At 33.2% G+C, this 19,164-nt stretch overlaps 1 protein-coding gene across 1 annotated transcript; it reads right to left on the bottom strand.

The window, feature by feature from the left end:
* Window positions 1-14,906: 14,906 nt before the first annotated feature.
* Window positions 14,907-18,828, bottom strand: LOC120072243 (heme oxygenase-like, multi-helical). The gene is made up of 6 exons (XM_039024661.2): window positions 18,326-18,828; window positions 17,299-17,407; window positions 16,841-17,131; window positions 16,311-16,728; window positions 15,949-16,212; window positions 14,907-15,758 (listed from the first exon to the last, which is right to left on the bottom strand). Exons 1-6 carry the CDS (start codon window positions 18,643-18,645, stop codon window positions 15,343-15,345), a joined length of 1,818 nt encoding a protein of 605 aa, XP_038880589.2. The 5' UTR covers window positions 18,646-18,828; the 3' UTR covers window positions 14,907-15,342.
* Window positions 18,829-19,164: the final 336 nt, after the last annotated feature.

Here is a 19,164-nt window from a genome sequence, read left to right as displayed (position 1 = left end):
ATTGGTTTAGTTTAATTAATGGGTGAAGGGGTGGTTTTCAATTACACTTCATGATAAAACAAGGTGGGAAAATTTTCTTGTGATATGTGGTTTTTGTAGAAGAAAACTTACCTTCTCCTTTTAGATCTCACTTAAGATTTTGGAGAGAAATGGTTTCTCTGTAAAATAAACCCTCTTACAACCAAACTTATTCCCTGTCACTTTCAAAAGAAGGTTCCCACAAATCAATTTCTTATTAGAGAATAGTAGGAAAGACATTTTGGAGGCAACCCTATATGTGGAGGCAACCGTTAGATTTAAAGGTTGTTTTTTTTATATATATAAATAGTTGTTGGATCGTATTGATTTTGAAGCTTCGAAGTGGTTTTGGATCAAACCACGGGTTGGGTAAGTTATTTGGAGATATTCGTGTTAAGTTGTGATTGGAATTATGTCCTAAATGATGGAACTAATTTTGACTTTTGATATAGGGTTTGCTTCAAGAATTGAAGGATTTTCAGGTGTTGTCTACCAAATTTGAGATCAATTTCGACACAGTTTGGGTAAGTGATTGGACCTTAGAACTGTAAATATTTGCCTTAATGGACAACGTAAATTGGGTGATTGAGAATTTTTGCCTTATTTGAAAATCCTAATTTTGGTTTATGATATAGGACTTGGTTCGTGTTCTTTTTGGGCAAATAGGAGTTAAGATCAATCGAACGTCTTTAGAATAAAATTTGAGGTAAGTTTTCTTCTACTGGTTCGTCTTCAAACCAGTCGTTCCCACTACTTGGATTGTTCATTTTAGACTAAATGGACTGACTATTCTAGACTGTTTGGACTGCTAATCTTTGATTGACAGTCATGATTTAATGATATTGACTGAATTGACCGTTTGACCACAATGATATGTAAAGTTGACTGATGATATACTGGTAATTTTATCCCTAAGATAAACAACTATACATATAACAAATGAGTTATATGTAAACTGATGCATGCTAAGTTATAGGGTTCTTGATAGCTTTTCTTATCTAGGCAGGTGTACGCATATGACTGTATATGTGCACATTTATGATGGAACGTGTACCTTTAGGATACACACCTATGACTGACGTGTGTTCCTTCGAGACACACTTACGACTGATCTGTGTACCTTTGAGTTACACACTATCACTAATGCATGTTCCTCCGAGTTCATATTTACGACTAATTTGTGTACCTTCGGGTTACACACTATGACTGATGCATGTTCCTCCGGTTTTATGTTTACGACTAATTTGTGTACCTTCGAGTTACATACTATGACTGATGCGTGTTCCTTCGGGATCGCATTTATGACCGATACTGACCCTTCGGGATCACTACAATTGATATCATATGGTTGTACACAAATGCCTAGATAAACTAGTTAACAGGTTACCTAGAGGACCCAGTAACGGGTAACTTACTGAGTATTTCATACTCATTCTTTCTTCATATATATTTTTCAGGTAATGACAAGAACAGGCCAACAAGCGATAGGCAAGACCCATGACAAAGCCATATGGGGACAAAAGAAATCATTTCCGCTCAGTCCATGTCTCTAGTTATTCAAATGTTTTGAAATTAGGTTTTAACGTCAAACAGAATATGTAATTGTTGTGAATGTTTTCTTTGTAAATGTTTTTAGGGTCTCCAAACAAAGGTTTTATTTATTTGTTCATTTATTGTTTATTGACTTTATGAATTATTTTGAAAGTTATCTCTATCGTTTTAACGAGTTTAACTTTAATGGTCAAAATATTTTTGGATGTTAATGTGTAATTATGAGTAACTATCCTTGTCAGAGTACTCAAAAGGTCGGGTCATTACATCGGTATAATTTTTAAAGTGTTTAATTTTAAAAATTAAGTCATTATAGAAAAAAATTGGAGTAGGGCAACTACCAATTTCGAGGGAAAATTTTCAATCCAATTGTAATATTGATGCTTTAAAATATATATATGTAAATTTCTCTATTCACTCTAATAAAATATCAAAATCCAAACTTAAAACGATGAAAATAACTAAACTATAACTAGCCAATGAAATATGTACAATTTAATTAATTTTGTTTTTGTTTTCCTAGAATTACATTAAGCAAACTATGTAAAGTTGGAAAAGCAAAAAACAACACACATAGACCAACTTTTTGCTACATATTTCAATTAATCGTGACAACTACTAATCATAAACTCATGCTTTTTTTTCCTATGTACAAAAGTTATGGCACTTTATTAACTGATTACAATATTACCGTCATGATTTCAAGACTACATATTTGTTTTTTCCATTCAATTCACTACAACAAAATGGACATTTCATGACACATGAACAATAACAAATTCAGAGAAGAGAGAAAAAATCAATCATAAAAGCTAAATTTACGTGTTTTTAGCAAGAAAAAAAATGGAGTTTTCGGATTTTTCAAAATTTATGACAGTTTGATTGTAAAAAACATTCATTAAATATAGGAAAATGAAATAGACGTGATTTTGTAACAATTATTTTTCTTATACGTTTATTAAATAATTTAGATTAAATAAAATTAATTGAAATACCCATTAGTCATATAAAATTTGAAATAAATATATTTTAATAAATTATAAATTAATTATCAATATGAAAATTTCATATTTGAAATAAGTTGCAGTTTAGGTTTGATCTAGCTCTTAAAATAATTGTTAGAAAATGTGATTTATAGAAAAACCAACTATGAAAGAAAGTATAATGGTTTTTGATAAATTTTAATTTTAAATTAGAAAAAAAATATTACTAAATTGATGTAATGAACCAAGTCAGTGTAAAAAACTGGTTATGGTTAAGATTTTTTATGATGAACTTCTTTGCTTCAACCAATGTGCTATATTGCAGTTTTACTTTGTCTTACTTGTTATAACATTGTTTCAAACTCTCTAATCTCTAATTACTATTGTATTGAATTTTACGTCATACTTTTCCAATTCTATATCACACAATGCATGGCCATTTTAAACATAGTTTAGAAGTAAAAATTTGATGTGGGTGTTAAAAAGTGAGTATTATTGCAATAGTTCGCTAGTGGTGGATATAGTGTGGGTGTTCTTATTTTTTGGAAGTGCGTTATGACATCAATGTTCTGAGCAAGATTGATGTTTATTGTTTATTATACTTTGATTTGTTTTGTTGTTATATTCCAAAAAGTTACAAAACTCTTTATATGATTTTTATGTTAAGTTTTAATGTTAAAAGTCTGTTAACTTTGTAGTTTAGAAGAATTAGTTAAACTTGGAGGTTATTTGTGCTCTTGAAGTTTGATTTGGAGCTTATAATGTGATTTTGAGCATATTTACGTGATTATATTGTGACTCTAAGTAATTTGTTTTAAAATTTCATTTTGAAGCTTATTTGTACGATGAAAGTGTGGTTTCGAGTGTAAATGTCGTGAGTGTATGGTAAGAGAGATTGTGAATATTAAGATCAAGGTATATAATATCTATGTAATATTATTATTGTTGTTGACATTGATGTATTGAATTGAATTCTAAAATGAATGTTTATTTTTATAGGTCTGATGAGGCAATATTAACCCTGAGCTCCAAGATCCAAACTATTGTTGAAACAAGAATTTTTTAATCTAAGAAATTAATACCTCCCTATATGAAAGATCAACTAAGAGAAAAAGCTATAACTAGATCATCTCCTAGATGAAGATCTAGGAGCAAGATTCCGAAATCTTGCTCTAAATTGAGCCACTCCACAATCAAATTTGATCCAAGCTAGATTGAATTACTCGCATGTACTATCACATTTATTCCTTTCGCTCTCAATTCTTCGTAACTTACCTTAGGACATCGGGTACTTAGTCAAATTTAAAGGGCCTAAACTTTAGTTGGTCGCCTCCTTTCTAACGTCCACACCTAATACTTGGTAGGATTTTTGGGGTGCCAAACCCACGTTTAGCAAGTAATTGCCTATTTGCCCAACAAATTCCAGATTCAGTTTCTAATGTCAATAACTTGAAATCCATAACCCATTTTAAGAAAATTCCTGTTTCAAACATACTCAAAATTGTGTTAACAACATTATCTCAAAATTTTAGTATAAAGCTCTTCGTCGTTTGATCTGGAACTTTAAATATTCCACAATGGCCCTAAACCGTGAAGCTGCCTGCTTGTTTAACACTTTCTAAGTTCAGTTTCTAAAATATGTAACTCAAACCTCATACCTTATCTTGCAAAAGTTCCTTCTCCAAACTTACTTACAAAGGTGATAACAATATTACTGTAAATTTTCAGCTTGAAATTTCATGTGGTTCAGCCTGGATATTGATTTCTTCGTCGTTGGCCACGATTCGCCCAAAAACGGAACCAATCATTACTTCCTTCACTCTCCGACCTTCTTCTGGCAAGAATTCCTTCCAATGGCTCAGTTTCAGAAACTAGAATCTTAGAGCTTTCCAACAGTACCAAGATCTCTTGATTTTCCTGAAGGAATTGTGCAAAACGAGGTCTTGAATTTCCCTCTTTCCTTTTTATACCACTGCTCAGCCTTCTGCATGAAATCTCCTTAAGCCACCTGACGAACTAGTGGAGATTAAGGGACAAGAATAAGCTAACTGTCCAGATTACTTAGGGTTTAAAGCTAAAAACTTCGTGTAAAACTCGATACTCGAAGGAAAACTCGATAGATCTTGGTAAATACTCGATGGAAAATTCAATGGCATTCTGAAAATTACTCGATGGACAAATTCGATGCTTGATGGCTTGCTTGATGCACGATCCTTCCTCTAACACACATACTCGATGCTTGATCCTTCCTCGATCGCACATACCCGATGCACAATCCTTCCTTGATCGTACATACTTGATGCTCGATGGCATTTATTCTATGCATGCCTTGTGCTTACTCGATCTTAGCCACCATTTTCACGACCAACACTTAGCAAAAATTTCTTTTTGCAAGGCAATCTTATTAAACACCCGAGAGCCAAGTTTCTCATACTTAAACATTTCCCTCTTCATTTTCTTATCCTTAAACATACTTAAGTGAGTTAATTAAAACTCGGGTTTTGAGCTACAGATATATTTCTGTGTCCATTGTGTTGGAAGGTACCAATGTGCAGCGGAAGAAAACTAGGATCCATAAGCACTCTAATTCATTAATTTTGGCAGGAAAGAAAACATGCTTCAATAGAAAAAATGAGTTTCATGACATACCTTTGAAGAACTTCCTCTAAGCTTCGATTCAGCTGCAAATCTCCACAGTTGTAGAGCGCCCCAAGATCTTCTCTACTATCCTTTTTTAGCTCAAGATTGAGTAGTGGGACTCAAAATAAGTTAGAATTAAGGGAATTTGGAGAAGCTCACAGCAGCAACCATTGAGAAGAACACCCTTCTTCTCTCAACTTTTTTTTTTTTTAGAATTTTGTTCAATTGCTCTCCTCCAAAACACTCCAAAATCTTCTATATATTGCAGACATTCATGCAAAGAAGCTTGTTACATGAGATGCACCTCATGCTTGGAGTTAATGAAGAGTTAAAGTGGGTTGTTGGTGAGCTAGTTCATGGAGTAAATGGAAAATCAATTTTTTCAACTTTGTGTTTTTCTTTTCTTTTTCTATTTTATCAAAATTGATTTCAAAATCAATTTTATTTAATAAAACTAAAAATATTATTAATTTTACAAAATTAATTTCATAAATTAATTTTATTTAATAAAATTAATAAATAATTATTTAAACAATTTAAATATTCTAATTAATTTAATATCAAATATTATATTAATTTGTAACACAATTCCATCTTCAAATATTTAAATCATATTTAAATATTATTTCTCCAAATTCATTTAATTCTAATTTGAACACTTCAAATTAACTTATCACGCTATTCTCGAGCTTATCCATTTACAAGATAGTAGGGGGACCTCGCAGACCTACAGATCATGGGCTCCAACGATCCGAGATTAATTGGTTAAACTCATTAGACCGATCTAACCCCCATTCGTTAACTAATGGGTGATTCCACTAAAGCCCATAGCTGAACTCCCCTCACAATAGATATATTATGTTCACTCGATATAACCATGATTATTAAGTTAACCCTTCACAGGTTGCTCGTAATAACGGTTGGGTCGAATCTCTATTTTACCCCCGTAATTACCTCTTGTTCCTTAAGTACCACTAATCCCCTAATGAACAATTGATTTGTGATCCAATCAACAAATTGAATCCCTCTCGGGCCAATGAGAGGGTGAGACCTCTTATTCAAGACCTAAAATCAACACTTGAAGGGAACAATCTCACTACTAACCCTAATTGGTTAGATGCGAATTCCCTCTTGCACCCTATGTTCCCAGCTATTCATCCGATCTTATCCCCAAAATGGTAAGTTTATTGAGCAGAGGCAATTAGTCCACTCTCACCATTTGCAGATCAAAGGATAATCCCGAACAAACAGGAGTTCATAGTTAGCTTAGGATTAAGGTTAAGTTACCTAGGTCATCGCTTCGAAATAGTCAGTCTTAAACAGTAAACAGCGTTATAAAGTAAGAGTGACAGGTTTTGTGGTCCGATCTTGCACAAAACTCATTTGCACATGACACCCCTACTCCTCATGTCTCAACATGCACGAATTAGGATCACTTCGTATGTAGCACTTTACAACTCTTTGTAACAACTACAGAGTAGGCTGCATCCAATAGTGTTACCAGAATAAGGTACCCAACCTTATTCATATACTATAGATCATTTTGACTATTTACTCGAACCTGATCCACTTGTATGTCTCTATATAAAGTTCAAGTACTCATATAGTCAAGGGACTTAGGTTTATTGAATTTCTTAAAAAAAATATTCAACAACTTTATCGAATTCTTACAATAAGTTCTAATGTTTACAAACCACGAGTTTTAGGACATAAAACCCAACACATTGGATATAACCAGTCAAGTACAATAACCCTTCACAAATTGCTCGTAAGTACAATTGGACGAAAATTACCATTTTGCCCCTGTAGTTACATCTAACTCTTTAAGTACCACTAATCCCTCTAATGAACAATAAATCATAGTCCAACTATGACCAAAACCCTCTTAAGCCAGAAGAGGGTGTTGTGCCACATTGTTCAAGCCTTGAAATCAGCTCTTAAAGGAGCAATTTATCTACTTGCCCCAGCATTAAGGAAAGAGAGAATTCCTTCTTGTGTAGCTGTGTTCCCAGCTCTCCAATTAGACGAATCCCTAAGATGTTAGGCTTGTTGAATCGGCGATGTGGCCACTCTCACCCATACAAATAAAAGGACTACCTTCATAGACAAGAGTTCACAACTCACTCAGGATTCAAGTCATATTACCTATGGTCATCTTGTTGAAATGTAAGTCTGTATTATGAATGGCGTTATATAATGAGACTAGTCATTTCGTGGTCTGGTCTTATACAAGCTCCTTTGTGTAGAATATCCTCACTCACATGTCTTCACATGAATGATCAGGATCAGATCATTTGTAGCACTTTACGACAATTGTAATATCTACAAAACGGGGCATACTCTAGTGTCACCAAGATAAGGTATCCAACCTTATCCATCTACTATAGACCATTTAGGTTATCACTTAAACATGATCCACCTGTATGTCTCTACATACATGTTTAAGCTATAAGATAATATTGAGTGTTAGTTTATTGGTTTGTGGTTAATGTAACTAATTTGGAAATAAAACATCACATATTTTATTACATAAATAAAATGTTTGTACATACAATTACAAACTATAGAACCTTACGAGATTTAGGGCATTAGCCCTAATAACTCTCGTGGTCATGTTCAAGATTGTTCAAGGATACGTTCGTGTTCAAGATTGTTGGAGGATTCGTTCGTTGGAATATCGAGAGGATCGTTCTAGAAGTTTGGAAATCTATAAATGTGAGAATGGTTCTTTCCTTTTTCTAAAGAATTCTATTTCACATGTTTATTCTACACATCTTTTGTTTTAATACATGATTTTTGTTTGTATAAAAAGCGATTTGTGGGATAAAAAATGTTCACACGCTTCCGCTCGGGATTCGAATCTCATTATGGTTATCTCTTGGATTAAGAGTATTTATGGAAAATTATGTTATTAATTTTGGATTTAATTTATGTTCAGGTTGGTCAATTGAATTGAGTTTTGGAATTTAGTTACTTTTTGGTTGATTTGGTTAATTGGATTTAGACCCCAAAGGATAAGTTTAGATTTTGGATTTTTTATTTTGATCCAGGGGTGCTATATTAAAACTGTAATTTATGTTATAGGGTGGATTCAAGTCTTCCAAAATTTTTTAGAAGATTAATTACTTGGATTAAAATTTATGACCAAATTTTAAGGTATGTAATCTTACTACTGGAACGGCCTTTGTGGTAGATGATAAATTTGAGAATGATTTTGAGGATTTTAAGATTGTTTGCATCAAGATGCATGAAGATAAATAAGTGGATTTTTAATTGTGGTTTGAAGCATATTATGAGTGCAGGCATGAATTAAATTATTTTGTTATATGATTTGCTAGATGTACATAGAGCATGGTGCTATGTATTTGCATATTTGTGGGACTATGTTTTATGATGCATATTATGTTTATGATAGTGATAATTACCTCTACCCATAATTAGATACCCACCAAAGGTGGTGATCTCCTTCGGGATTCACCAAAGATGATGATCTCCTTTGGGATTTCACCAGATGTTTGTGTTTTCTTTAGGATTCATCAAAGGTTTGTGTTTCCTTTGAGATTCACCAGAGGTGGTGATCTTCTTCGGGATTTCACCAGAGGTTTTTGTTTCCTTCGAGATTCACCAGAGGTTTGTGGGTACATCTCACTTACGGTAGGGTGGGTTCAACTATCCACTAGATGGTCATCCCATGAAAAGTAGAGGTTTATGAATGTCTCATTAGAAAGTGGCATCTAGAGGATATAGATTGTCACACCCCCTCCCAGATTACCCTTTTATTCTGGAAGAAGATATGACCGTGGTAGCTACTTGCCCTATTGCCAGCACTCACCACCCAAGCCTTCTAATCTAGATACCAATCTATTCATTTTATTAGTAATATATGCAAACAGCTAACCTCCCCCTTAAGTTCTTACGAAGATTACATAATTACAAGCATACAGCCAAAACATTACTTTTATAGAAAAATATTCACAGGTGGCCCAAACATTTCTACAGAAACCCTAGTCCCTCACAAAACATGTGTACATAAATGGATTATTAACCTAAGTCTTTCAATAAGCCGAGTCTTTCAGTAGCAAGCAGCAGCAGGATCAACCTTGAGGAAACTGACCGCTACCTGAAAAGAGAAAACACATAAATCTGTGAGCTAAAAGCTCAGTGAGTGACTATAGAATCGTAAAGCAACAAGCGTAGCATCACTATACCAATGCAAAACTTAAACATTTGTCTCTATATGTAGCTGTAAACCATTCTCAGACATCATTAAACATTATTATTCCCTAGTTGAGAACGAGCCTAAACACTCTAGCTTCCAAACATTAATACCGACCAAGAAACCCATACTTCAGTTTCTCATTCATAACTGCCTATATGCACGTGGCCACACTAAGTACCATCATATTTTAGGTACTTCCGCTCAGATACCTTCTCAAATTTTTCCTTCGGTATCAAGCTACTATGATACCTTATCATATGTCCTTCGATATCAAATTGGCCAGATACCTTCTCAAATGTCTTTCGGTATCAAATTGGCCAGGTACCTTCTTAAATGTCCTTCGGTACCTAATTGGTTAGATACCTTCTCAACATCCTTCGGTATCAAATGTGTATTTTGTAACACCAAGTTAAGTTCCATTGCCTAGCATTTACACAAAAGTTGTTCCATTGCCACTCATTTACACAAAAACTCATTCTCTCATAGCTTTCCTCTAGGAACCACATATCAAACTCAAAAACACAACTTTTGTAATGGTTACACAATATACCTTGTCCTGTGTTACACACATACAAGCCAGGAAACATGCATTAAATTATTCTCCAACCATTTGTTGCTTGAGGAAATTTAAATACATCATTAATGTCACTGTGCTTTACTTGATCATATATGCATGAGTATTGGAGACCTTAAGTTTACTGAATCACTTACTATTCGTCAGGCTCTTATTGGTTTATATGCTTTTCCTAGCTCTGCTTGGCCTGAAAAGATATAATTCTCGATTAAACTACTTAGAATTCCTAGTAAAATATCTCAAATAATTCATTTATTAAAATAACTTTCATCAATACAGACAGCTTTACTGGCGAGATCCCCCTGAGCGAGGTCAGCGAGATCCCCCTGAGCGATGCTAGCGAGATCCCCCTTGAGCGATGCTAGTGAGATCCTCTAGAGCGATACAAGCAAGATCCTCTAGAGCGATACCAGCGAAATCCTCTAGAGCGAGATCAAGCTTTTCCTGTGAAATTCTTACCTCAATTCCTAGCGATATTTCCCCCTAGAGCGAGATCCTTCTTACAAAATCAGCGAAATTTCCTTTATAAATGAGATCCTCATGCCCAAATCTCGCTATAATTCTCCATGATGAACTGTTTGCTTGTTCCTCACAAGCAGCTGTCTGCTTATGTACCAATTCCCTGTTATAATTCAAAAATTCATAACTCAAAATACAGAGCTCTTCTCAAGAAACTTCCTTCCACAAACTTGTTTAGATTTGAGTTAACTTCCTTACCTTAAAATTTCAGCCCATAATTCCTTATAGTTTGGCTTGGAACTTTCAAATTTCACCTCGGGGCCTGATTAATCCGTGGTTCTGCCTCTTCTACAAATTCTCCACTTTTGTTCTTCTCCTTTTGCAATCTTCTAGCAAGACAACCTTGAAAACTAGTTTCTCCCAGCTTTCAAATGGCACCAAATTCGTTAAATTTGCTCTTGTCAATTGCTAAAACCATACTTTTGAAGTTTCACTTCCCTTTTTAATCTTTCTGCCGCTTCCTGAATTCAAAGAATTAATTGCCACGTCACTCCACACTTAGTGCCTCTAGCAGACTAATGATTGAATTTCTATTTAATAAATATGTAATATAACATTTCTTTGGCTAAACATGCTTATCTAGAGAACCTAAGTTCGGGGGTTTACATAGATGCTTAGCTCAACTTCGGTAATGGGGTTACTTACTGAGTATTTTATACTCATTCTTTCTCATGTTTCTTCTGCTCATGTTTTCAGGATTTTTGTTTTTAAAATTTCTAGTTCTTGATGTTTGAACTTGAAATGTTGGTATTTCTGCTTTTAAACATTTTATGAGATTTTTCTAGTTTTATTTTATGGTTCTAAGGGTACCCTATTAAATGAATTTCAGTTAATTACTTTTAATAAACTTATTTATTTCATAGTATTTAAGTTGGTTTTTACCAAATCATGAAAAAGTGCCATTTGAAATGTATGCATGCATATAGTAAAGACTTAGTATAAGTCTTAGGGAGCCGAGTCGTTACAAAATGAGTAAAATGTTAATATGTAAACATTTTACTTAATTATTTTCATAACTGAATTAAGATTAATAACTCAATTTCAATTAATATTATAAAACAAATTCTTTTCAAAAGTGTAAAAGTTGTTTTTAGGAGTTGTGGGAGAATAAGTTAACCAAAAAATATGAAATGAAATAAACTACAAATAAATATATGTAAGAGTATAGTATTATAAGTAAAAACGATATACTTTTTTAAAACAAAAATACATTTGAGTTGGTTAGAGTTAGTTTAGGTTATTTTAGGTGACCTATGAACCAACTTAATCCATAAAATTTTCATTTATTTGAACTCATCCCAACCCAAAAGAGTTGATAATCCAATCCAAATCGTATGGACTAGGTTGGGTTGATCAAGATCTTAGGATCATCGGATTTTTTGAACACCCCTACTTAAATTACCTTAAGCACTACAATATTAAAGGACCACCAAACAAAGAATAGTGGAACCCCATTTTTTAGCAAAATATAAATAAACATAATTGGTAAACCCAACAAACGCAAACTGAGCTCAATTGCAGGTTTCTTTCAAATTGAACTGAACCGACTCAATTTGGTCTAGTATGATTCGAATACTGATGTTTCCTGAATGAAACTAACTTGAATCGATCCGGTTCGGTTCTGTTTAGCTGTCCAATTCAATTTATTTCACCCTTACATATTCCACTAGAAGTCAAAAAAAGTAAAAATACAATTAAAACTAGTTAAAGAACACAAAATAACTAAATTAAGATTTTTTTTTATTTTTCTTTATGTTGATACGAGGTTTTGGGGTCCACTCATTGCAAAAAGACGAATCAATCATTTGAAAACTAACACCAAAGAGATTCTATGATAGTCCTAGAGTGAAACAAAGCCAATAGAAAACTAGTTTTGATAACGAGGATTTCAATAATCCACTCATGAATTCAACTCATTATCGAGACATGTTTGGGAGTAATTTTTAACATAATAAAAGTGATTTTTACCAATTCAAAATCACTCTCAAACATATTATTAATCGTTGGAGAATACTGAACCTGTTGTGTTGTGTTAACTACGTCAACATCCTTAATCTCACCGAGCACAGTACAAGCCATTTGTGCAGTTTAGGTTTGGTTATCAGTACTTTTGGGTTGGGTTTGGTTCAAATAAATAAAAATTTTATGGGTTGGGTTGGTTATGAGTCATCTAAAATAACCCAAACCAATCCGAACTTTTGCTTACGTTACAATTAGATATACATATATCTATTTTAGTTTTGTTTAATTTCATTAGTTTTTTGGATAATTTCTTCTCCAACAACTCTTAAAAGTATTTTTTTTTTCACTTTGGAAGGAGATTTTACATTATATGAATTGAAATTGAGTTACTAATCATAATTCAATATATGAAAATAGTTAAATCAAAATTTTATGTATCGACGTTTTACTTCGTTTTAGAACAACATTTAAATAAATGACCCAAGTAACCCAAACCAACCCAACCCAACCAAAATGTTTCATGGTTAGGTTCGGTTGGATTTATTTTTAATGAGAATTATTTGAGTTGAAGAAATTTACAACCCGAATAATTGGATTGAATCTACAAAGTCCTTCAATCTAACTGAACCCAACCCACGAATACCCTTACCATGGGGTTGTGAAAAATAAGTTTGTATTATTCAAAGAGCTCAAACTTGCGCTTATACTTTCTTCTTTTAACAGTTTCAAAATCCCAAATCATTAAACTAACCTTTCAGCTCAATGGAGAGGGATTTTCTCCAAACAAAGACAAAAGAATCGATGCTCAAGAAAATAGCCAATGCCACAACTAATCTCACAATTAGAAAAAAAAAAAAAAAAAAAACACGGATAGACTTCTATTAACATCCATCAATAATAAACTTTTATCAGTTTTTATCATTTATAAATTTCTACCAACTTCTATAAAAAAAAAAAAAAAATTTTGCTATTTTATGTAAATAATTTCTCTTATTTTTCAACTCTACTCTCGATCTCCAGAGATGATAAACTTTGGTATTGCTTAACACCATAATGTACGTATTTATAATCTTCTTTCTCTACCTAAAATCAATAATTTTGTTTATACTCCTAAACTTTAAGGGATGTCTTAATTTAAACTTTCACTTAATAATTGGATGAATTTAAAATAAATAAAATATTAAATAAGTATCACTATCTATCAATATACACAAATAGATGTGATCTAATAGATAGGATAGAAGTCTTATAATGATTTGATAGACAGTAATAGAAGTCTATCAGCACTATCTATCATTATAGACTAAAAAGTAAATTTTGCTATATTTATAATTAGTTTTAAGTTTTGCTATATGCAAAGTCAAAAATAGAGTAAATGTGAGATATGAATCTATGCTAGTGCTTAGTAGAGCCATGTACGTGACATTTCTATTTAATTCATTTATTTAATTTAATAGTGAATTTATTGAATTATACTAAACAATGAAAATTATTTTTGTGAGAGTTGATTAAAGAATTCTATCCAACTGCACAAAATTTTAGAATAAAGATAACAAAACATATATATGAGTGTTCAACTTCAATTATCAACATATCATCTTCAAACTCCTTAGATAAATTGTTGCCTAAATTATAAAACATGTTTTTGACCTTTGTATTTAGTGTCAAAATATCAAACTAATTCAAAAGTTTCAAAATTACACTTAAATTTTTTTTAAAAAAAAATCATACATACCCTTATTGTTAGTTTTTTGAGATGAAACACCTTAGTATTTTGTTTAAAAAATACCCCTAACTCAAAATCAAATTTAATTCCGTTTGTCTTCGAAGAAAGAAGTGGCATTATTGAATACTAAAGAATGTATATATAAAATAAATTCAAACTTTTTTGGAGATTTGAATACAAAATTTGCCAAAAATTGAAATTTGAATACGTAGAATTTAAGATTTCCTTATTCATTGATTTACTAGAATTTCTATATTTAAGATTTGAAGATATAAAATCATTTGAAGAAGATGGTAATTTGATTTTTTTTTTCTTTTTTTGGTCATTTATTTATGTGTAAAGTTAAAAATAGAAGTACGATGGAATGCTATTTTTGTAAGAAACATAAACGTAGTAATTAAAAGACATTTATGGCTAATTTAATAACAGATTTGTTATTAAACACTCTTTCATAAAAGTAGTAATTAAAAGCATTTTCATTAACTGAATTTCAATGAAAGTCGCTACAAAACTGAATTCAAACTTAAATTAATTATATATAAACATGAACATTGATATGGATCCAAATAAATTCAATCTACATAGAATAAATAGGATTAATACCTAAATTAAAGTTAGATATGAACTTAAAATTAGTAATTAACCTGAGCGAACAAAAATCAAATATGATAACAAGTTAAAACAAGAACACTTTCTTAAACTGAAACACCAAAGTAGGCATCAACAACAAAAGTATAGTGCTTTTGCATTCATAATAGGAGGGGCAACTTTGAACATGGAGAAATTACAATTGTAAACTGCCATTCATCCCAAGGTATAGAACAGCACCTTATCTATTATCAATCAATGGATACACAGTAAAAGCTTCAAATGTTTTATATGAACAACTTTTTGTTTCAAATAATTGCTCTTCATCCATCTTTCCTTCACAAAATAACCAAAAGTATACAGAAATTGTTGCCAAGTACAACATATCACAATTAATGCCAGGACGGACGGACGGACGACAGCAAAACCGTTGTTGTTGGCCCTATAAAATTCGCCATCAACTTGTATCTTCTTTACAATCGATGATGCAGAAACGACTCGGTAATATCAAAAAACCAAACGAGTTAAGATGAATGAGAACCACAAAAAAAAAAGCCTGGTTCTAGCATCCAAGAACAAAAGCATGGATTTCAGCCCAAGAATTGACCGTGTAAAGGACACCAGACAATCCTTTCCAACTGCGTCGTGTCTCTTCGGTAAGTTCTTTCTGTTTTCTTACCACGCTGGGGTACAACGGAACAAAAGAAACTCCAAATCGAGTTGCCAATCTCCTTAGACTGGCACTTGAGCCAATAACAATTCCTATATCTGCTTCGAGTAGGCAAAGCAAGTCACCAATAGAGTCTCCAACGTACACCGTGAGGTTCTTTTTATCATTGCCATAGTTCTCCAAGATTTTTCGGAAAGCATTCAGTTTATCAAGGGGAGATTCTATCTTCCTAACTAAATCACCCGTTGAAACTGCTTCTTCAAAGGCAAACTCATTCGCATGTATAGTCGATTGAGTTAATAAACCACCTGACACGAATATAAAACAAGATCATGATGTGTACTTTGGCCGAGGTTGAGAGATACAACATAGAATATATGATAGCAATTGATATGACTTACAACACAGAGCGTATGCATGATATAGCATTAAATAACATTCTGAAGTGAATTCATATGGTTAATTCCAAATCTATTAAATGACAGTAAAGAAATGTACCTGAATTAAAAGATGACCTAATGAGATCCGCGCACCAACAATAAGACAGTATGTGGAGACCAACATTCAAATTTTCACTCTTACAAGCGGTTCCAAAGAAATTAAAACAACCATCTTGAATAATAAGATGTTCACCAGCTCGTCTTATATCTTCAAAATTTAATCCCTTAAGTACTCCAGACTCGATGACTCTATTATTTGCCCTTTTCTCAAAATCAGAGAGTTGCTCAAGTGCTGTACACAGATCTTCAAACTTAAATTCCTCTGCAAGGCCCAAAAATTCACAATATTGATTGCAATTCTTTACATAAAATAAAGAAAACTCACTGGAATAAAAGAAAACACGTGTTGTAAGTAACTACCAGTTTTAGGGGGCAGGATTTTGTCGATGCAATCCTCATACTCTTCTGTATACTGCCTGGAAATAACACCCCATGTGTTTCTGAGGTCGGCTGATGACATCCTGGTAATGACTTGGTCTTCAGGTTGAATCTGATCAGGTTTTGGAGCTCTTACAATTGCAATTTCTGCCAGAATGGCAGAAGAATCGACAACGGTGCATGTCAAATCAAAATCAGAAAACAGTACCAAACGATCTTCTGCAGGATTGTGATCTTTAATCAAAGGAACTACTGTCCTCTGGGAAATAGGCTGAGAGCAGAAAAATTCTTGCTCGAGTTTCATAGCTTGGTGATAGAGCTTCTCAATGGTGTCAAGCTCTTCACCGGTCAAAGTTGCTGAAAGTTTCTCAAGCACGTCTTCAGTTCTCTCAGCTGCTGCCTGAATTGAAAAAAAAAATAGCTAGCCAATTTCAGTACTCCATATCTTACTACAAAACTAAAATCTAAACAAGGAGAGAAAGTTCACAACTCAAAATTAGTAAATTACAAACCTCAAAACCTTTAGATGAGTAATTTTCGATCCATGTCTTGTAGGGGTGATCACCATGGTCAGCACGAAGAGCTCCCTTAAACTCTGTGGCTAAATAGGCGTACAGCCTCATGCAGGGTGTCATGGCACCAAGAGTATAAGCAGCAAGCTTTGTTCGTTCAAATGGGGTTGCAAGATTACCAAGAGCTTTGGCTCCTTCAATCTTGCCAGATGCCGTTGCCAACAAAAAATCAGTGTATTTAACTGTAGCAGGGTTCACAGGAGATTCTTTTCCATCTTCAGCAGCCCATTCCTACAAGATCATGCACCAAGGAAATAAGGTCATACAACTTCCCAAGACAATAGAAAGATCAAAACTGGATTCCAAATATTTCATTCTTCAAAAAAAAACACATATTGCTGGTGATTAACGGAAAGAAAAAAAAAAGTTTATAAATAGAAATATCAATGACCTTGTACCTTAACAAACGAAGCATGCATTTTCAGTTCTACAGACACTGCCTTTCTCAGCTCATTGATTGAATGTTTTGCATCATCATCGTCAGCACATTCTGCAGCTAATTCATACCTGGATTATAAAAATAAAGATTTTTACATTCTAAACTTCCACTTGATTATAAGAAAAATGATAGGAAACACAGACAAATAACAACTTAAAAACCAGGACAGCGCCCTTAATAGTTAATAACAATACAATGCTTCTTTGTTTCACCAACAATAAATTAAACCTACTTTTCTAAATCAAACAATCTTTGCAGCAATAGTACACCAAAAGCAATAAAATTCAAGAAGTCATACGGGCAAAAACTAAACATAAATGGACAAATAGCTTAAAGCATATCTTTTCATAGTAATCATTCTTGGTTGTGGTCATCATGAAAATTTTGCCCATACCACTTTTCCATTTTTTCTTTTCTTATTAAGATCAAAGAAGTCAAGATTCTGAAGCCAACCTAAGAACCAATGCCAGGCCCTATAAATTAAATGTTCCTATGTCTCTCAACAGTAAAACAGGCATAAAATTTAAGACTCCATGACAGTGGGGGAAGAACATCAAAATATATTGCCTGCCCTGGAATAGAACAATTATTTACTATATCTCTTACTCTTCTTCTCTTCCTTTCTTTCTTCTTTACAAGAGAGGAGTCTTTATCAATGTATATCTTTCAAGGATCAATTATACACAAACAATTTACATCCAAAAAACGACTGAATTTGATTAAAGGTAAATAAGTTCACTTCAATTAAAAATTACTCAGTAAAATAAAAACAGAACAAATTCAATATAGTTCAATTCAACTAAGATTCAAGATAACTGATTCAAGAACCAAGCCATTCCTCTCACAATAATAGTTCAAAAGAACCCAATCAAAGAAACCAGAACAATAATAAAGAAAACAAAATGACCCAATTGAATAAAGATTCAGGATCATGGAATCCAATAATTCGATTAAAGAATCCAAAAGAAACATAAAATTAAACTCACGCTCGACCAAACGCCTTGAGAAAATGAACATCCTGGTCGATATAGTGGCGAAATGTATCGATATTGAGAGCCCCAGAAGCGAGACAAACGCAGAAAGGGGTGTACATCGAGAGTATCGACTCTCGACGGCACTTATTCCACAATCTCCGGGCGAGAGGGCCGTCAGAGTCGACATGAGAAATCATAGCCAGACGGGGAGGCATTTCCGGAGGAGATGGGGTGGCGGAGGGCGGAGATCGGGATCGGAAGGCGGCGGAAACGGCGATTGGGATTGGGAATCGAGAATTGGGTGGGAATTTGGAGATGAACAGTGAGCGCATCGGAAAGCGGAAGGTTGGGGGAAGAGGGTATTTATAGAGATGGAAAATGGGAGACGGCGGTGGTTTTTGGGGGCTCTAACTCAACTCTGTGTGGAAAGGGAGGGAAGTTTTGATGAACTAACTTTCTTTTTTCTTTTTTCCTTTTTCTTTTTTTATTTATTTGTTTTGCTTATAATTGAAAATAAATACTTATTTCTTTTTCCTATATTTGTAAGATGCAAAGACTTTGACGGAATTCTTGGCTTAGGAATCAAAATCATCTTACTTTTCTCTTTTGTGTATATATGGGAAAAAGAAATATATATTTCAACTTTGGGGTGTGCATAGTTTGATTATGTTGTTCTTAGAAGCCCACAACTTTTGACATAGCTAAATTAAATAAAAAATAAAAAAAAAAAATTTGAATTTTCTTGGCTCTCTCCTAGAGAGTGGGAGGAAGATAAGTATGTGTGAATCAAAAATTGTTATCAAACACTAACTGTTACGTCATGACGAAATTATAAAATATCGAATTGCACT

Source organism: Benincasa hispida, chromosome 2 (assembly GCF_027475165.1).
Source record: "Benincasa hispida cultivar pf3 chromosome 2, pf3_genome.v1.1, whole genome shotgun sequence".
Classification (NCBI taxonomy): Eukaryota; Viridiplantae; Streptophyta; class Magnoliopsida; order Cucurbitales; family Cucurbitaceae; genus Benincasa; species Benincasa hispida.
Note: the sequence above shows the minus strand (reverse complement) of the source record. Positions and strands in the feature narration are given on the sequence as shown.

Excerpts from the sequence above, each read along its gene's own strand:
- LOC120072243 (XM_039024661.2), bottom strand. The coding sequence starts at position 18,645 with ATGCGCTCACTGTTCATCTCCAAATTCCCACCCAATTCTCGATTCCCA. Across the intron at positions 17,132-17,298 it reads TGCATGCTTCGTTTGTTAAG|GAATGGGCTGCTGAAGATGG; the intron begins GTACAAGGTCAT and ends ATGATCTTGTAG. Across the intron at positions 16,729-16,840 it reads ACTCATCTAAAGGTTTTGAG|GCAGCAGCTGAGAGAACTGA; the intron begins GTTTGTAATTTA and ends TTTTCAATTCAG.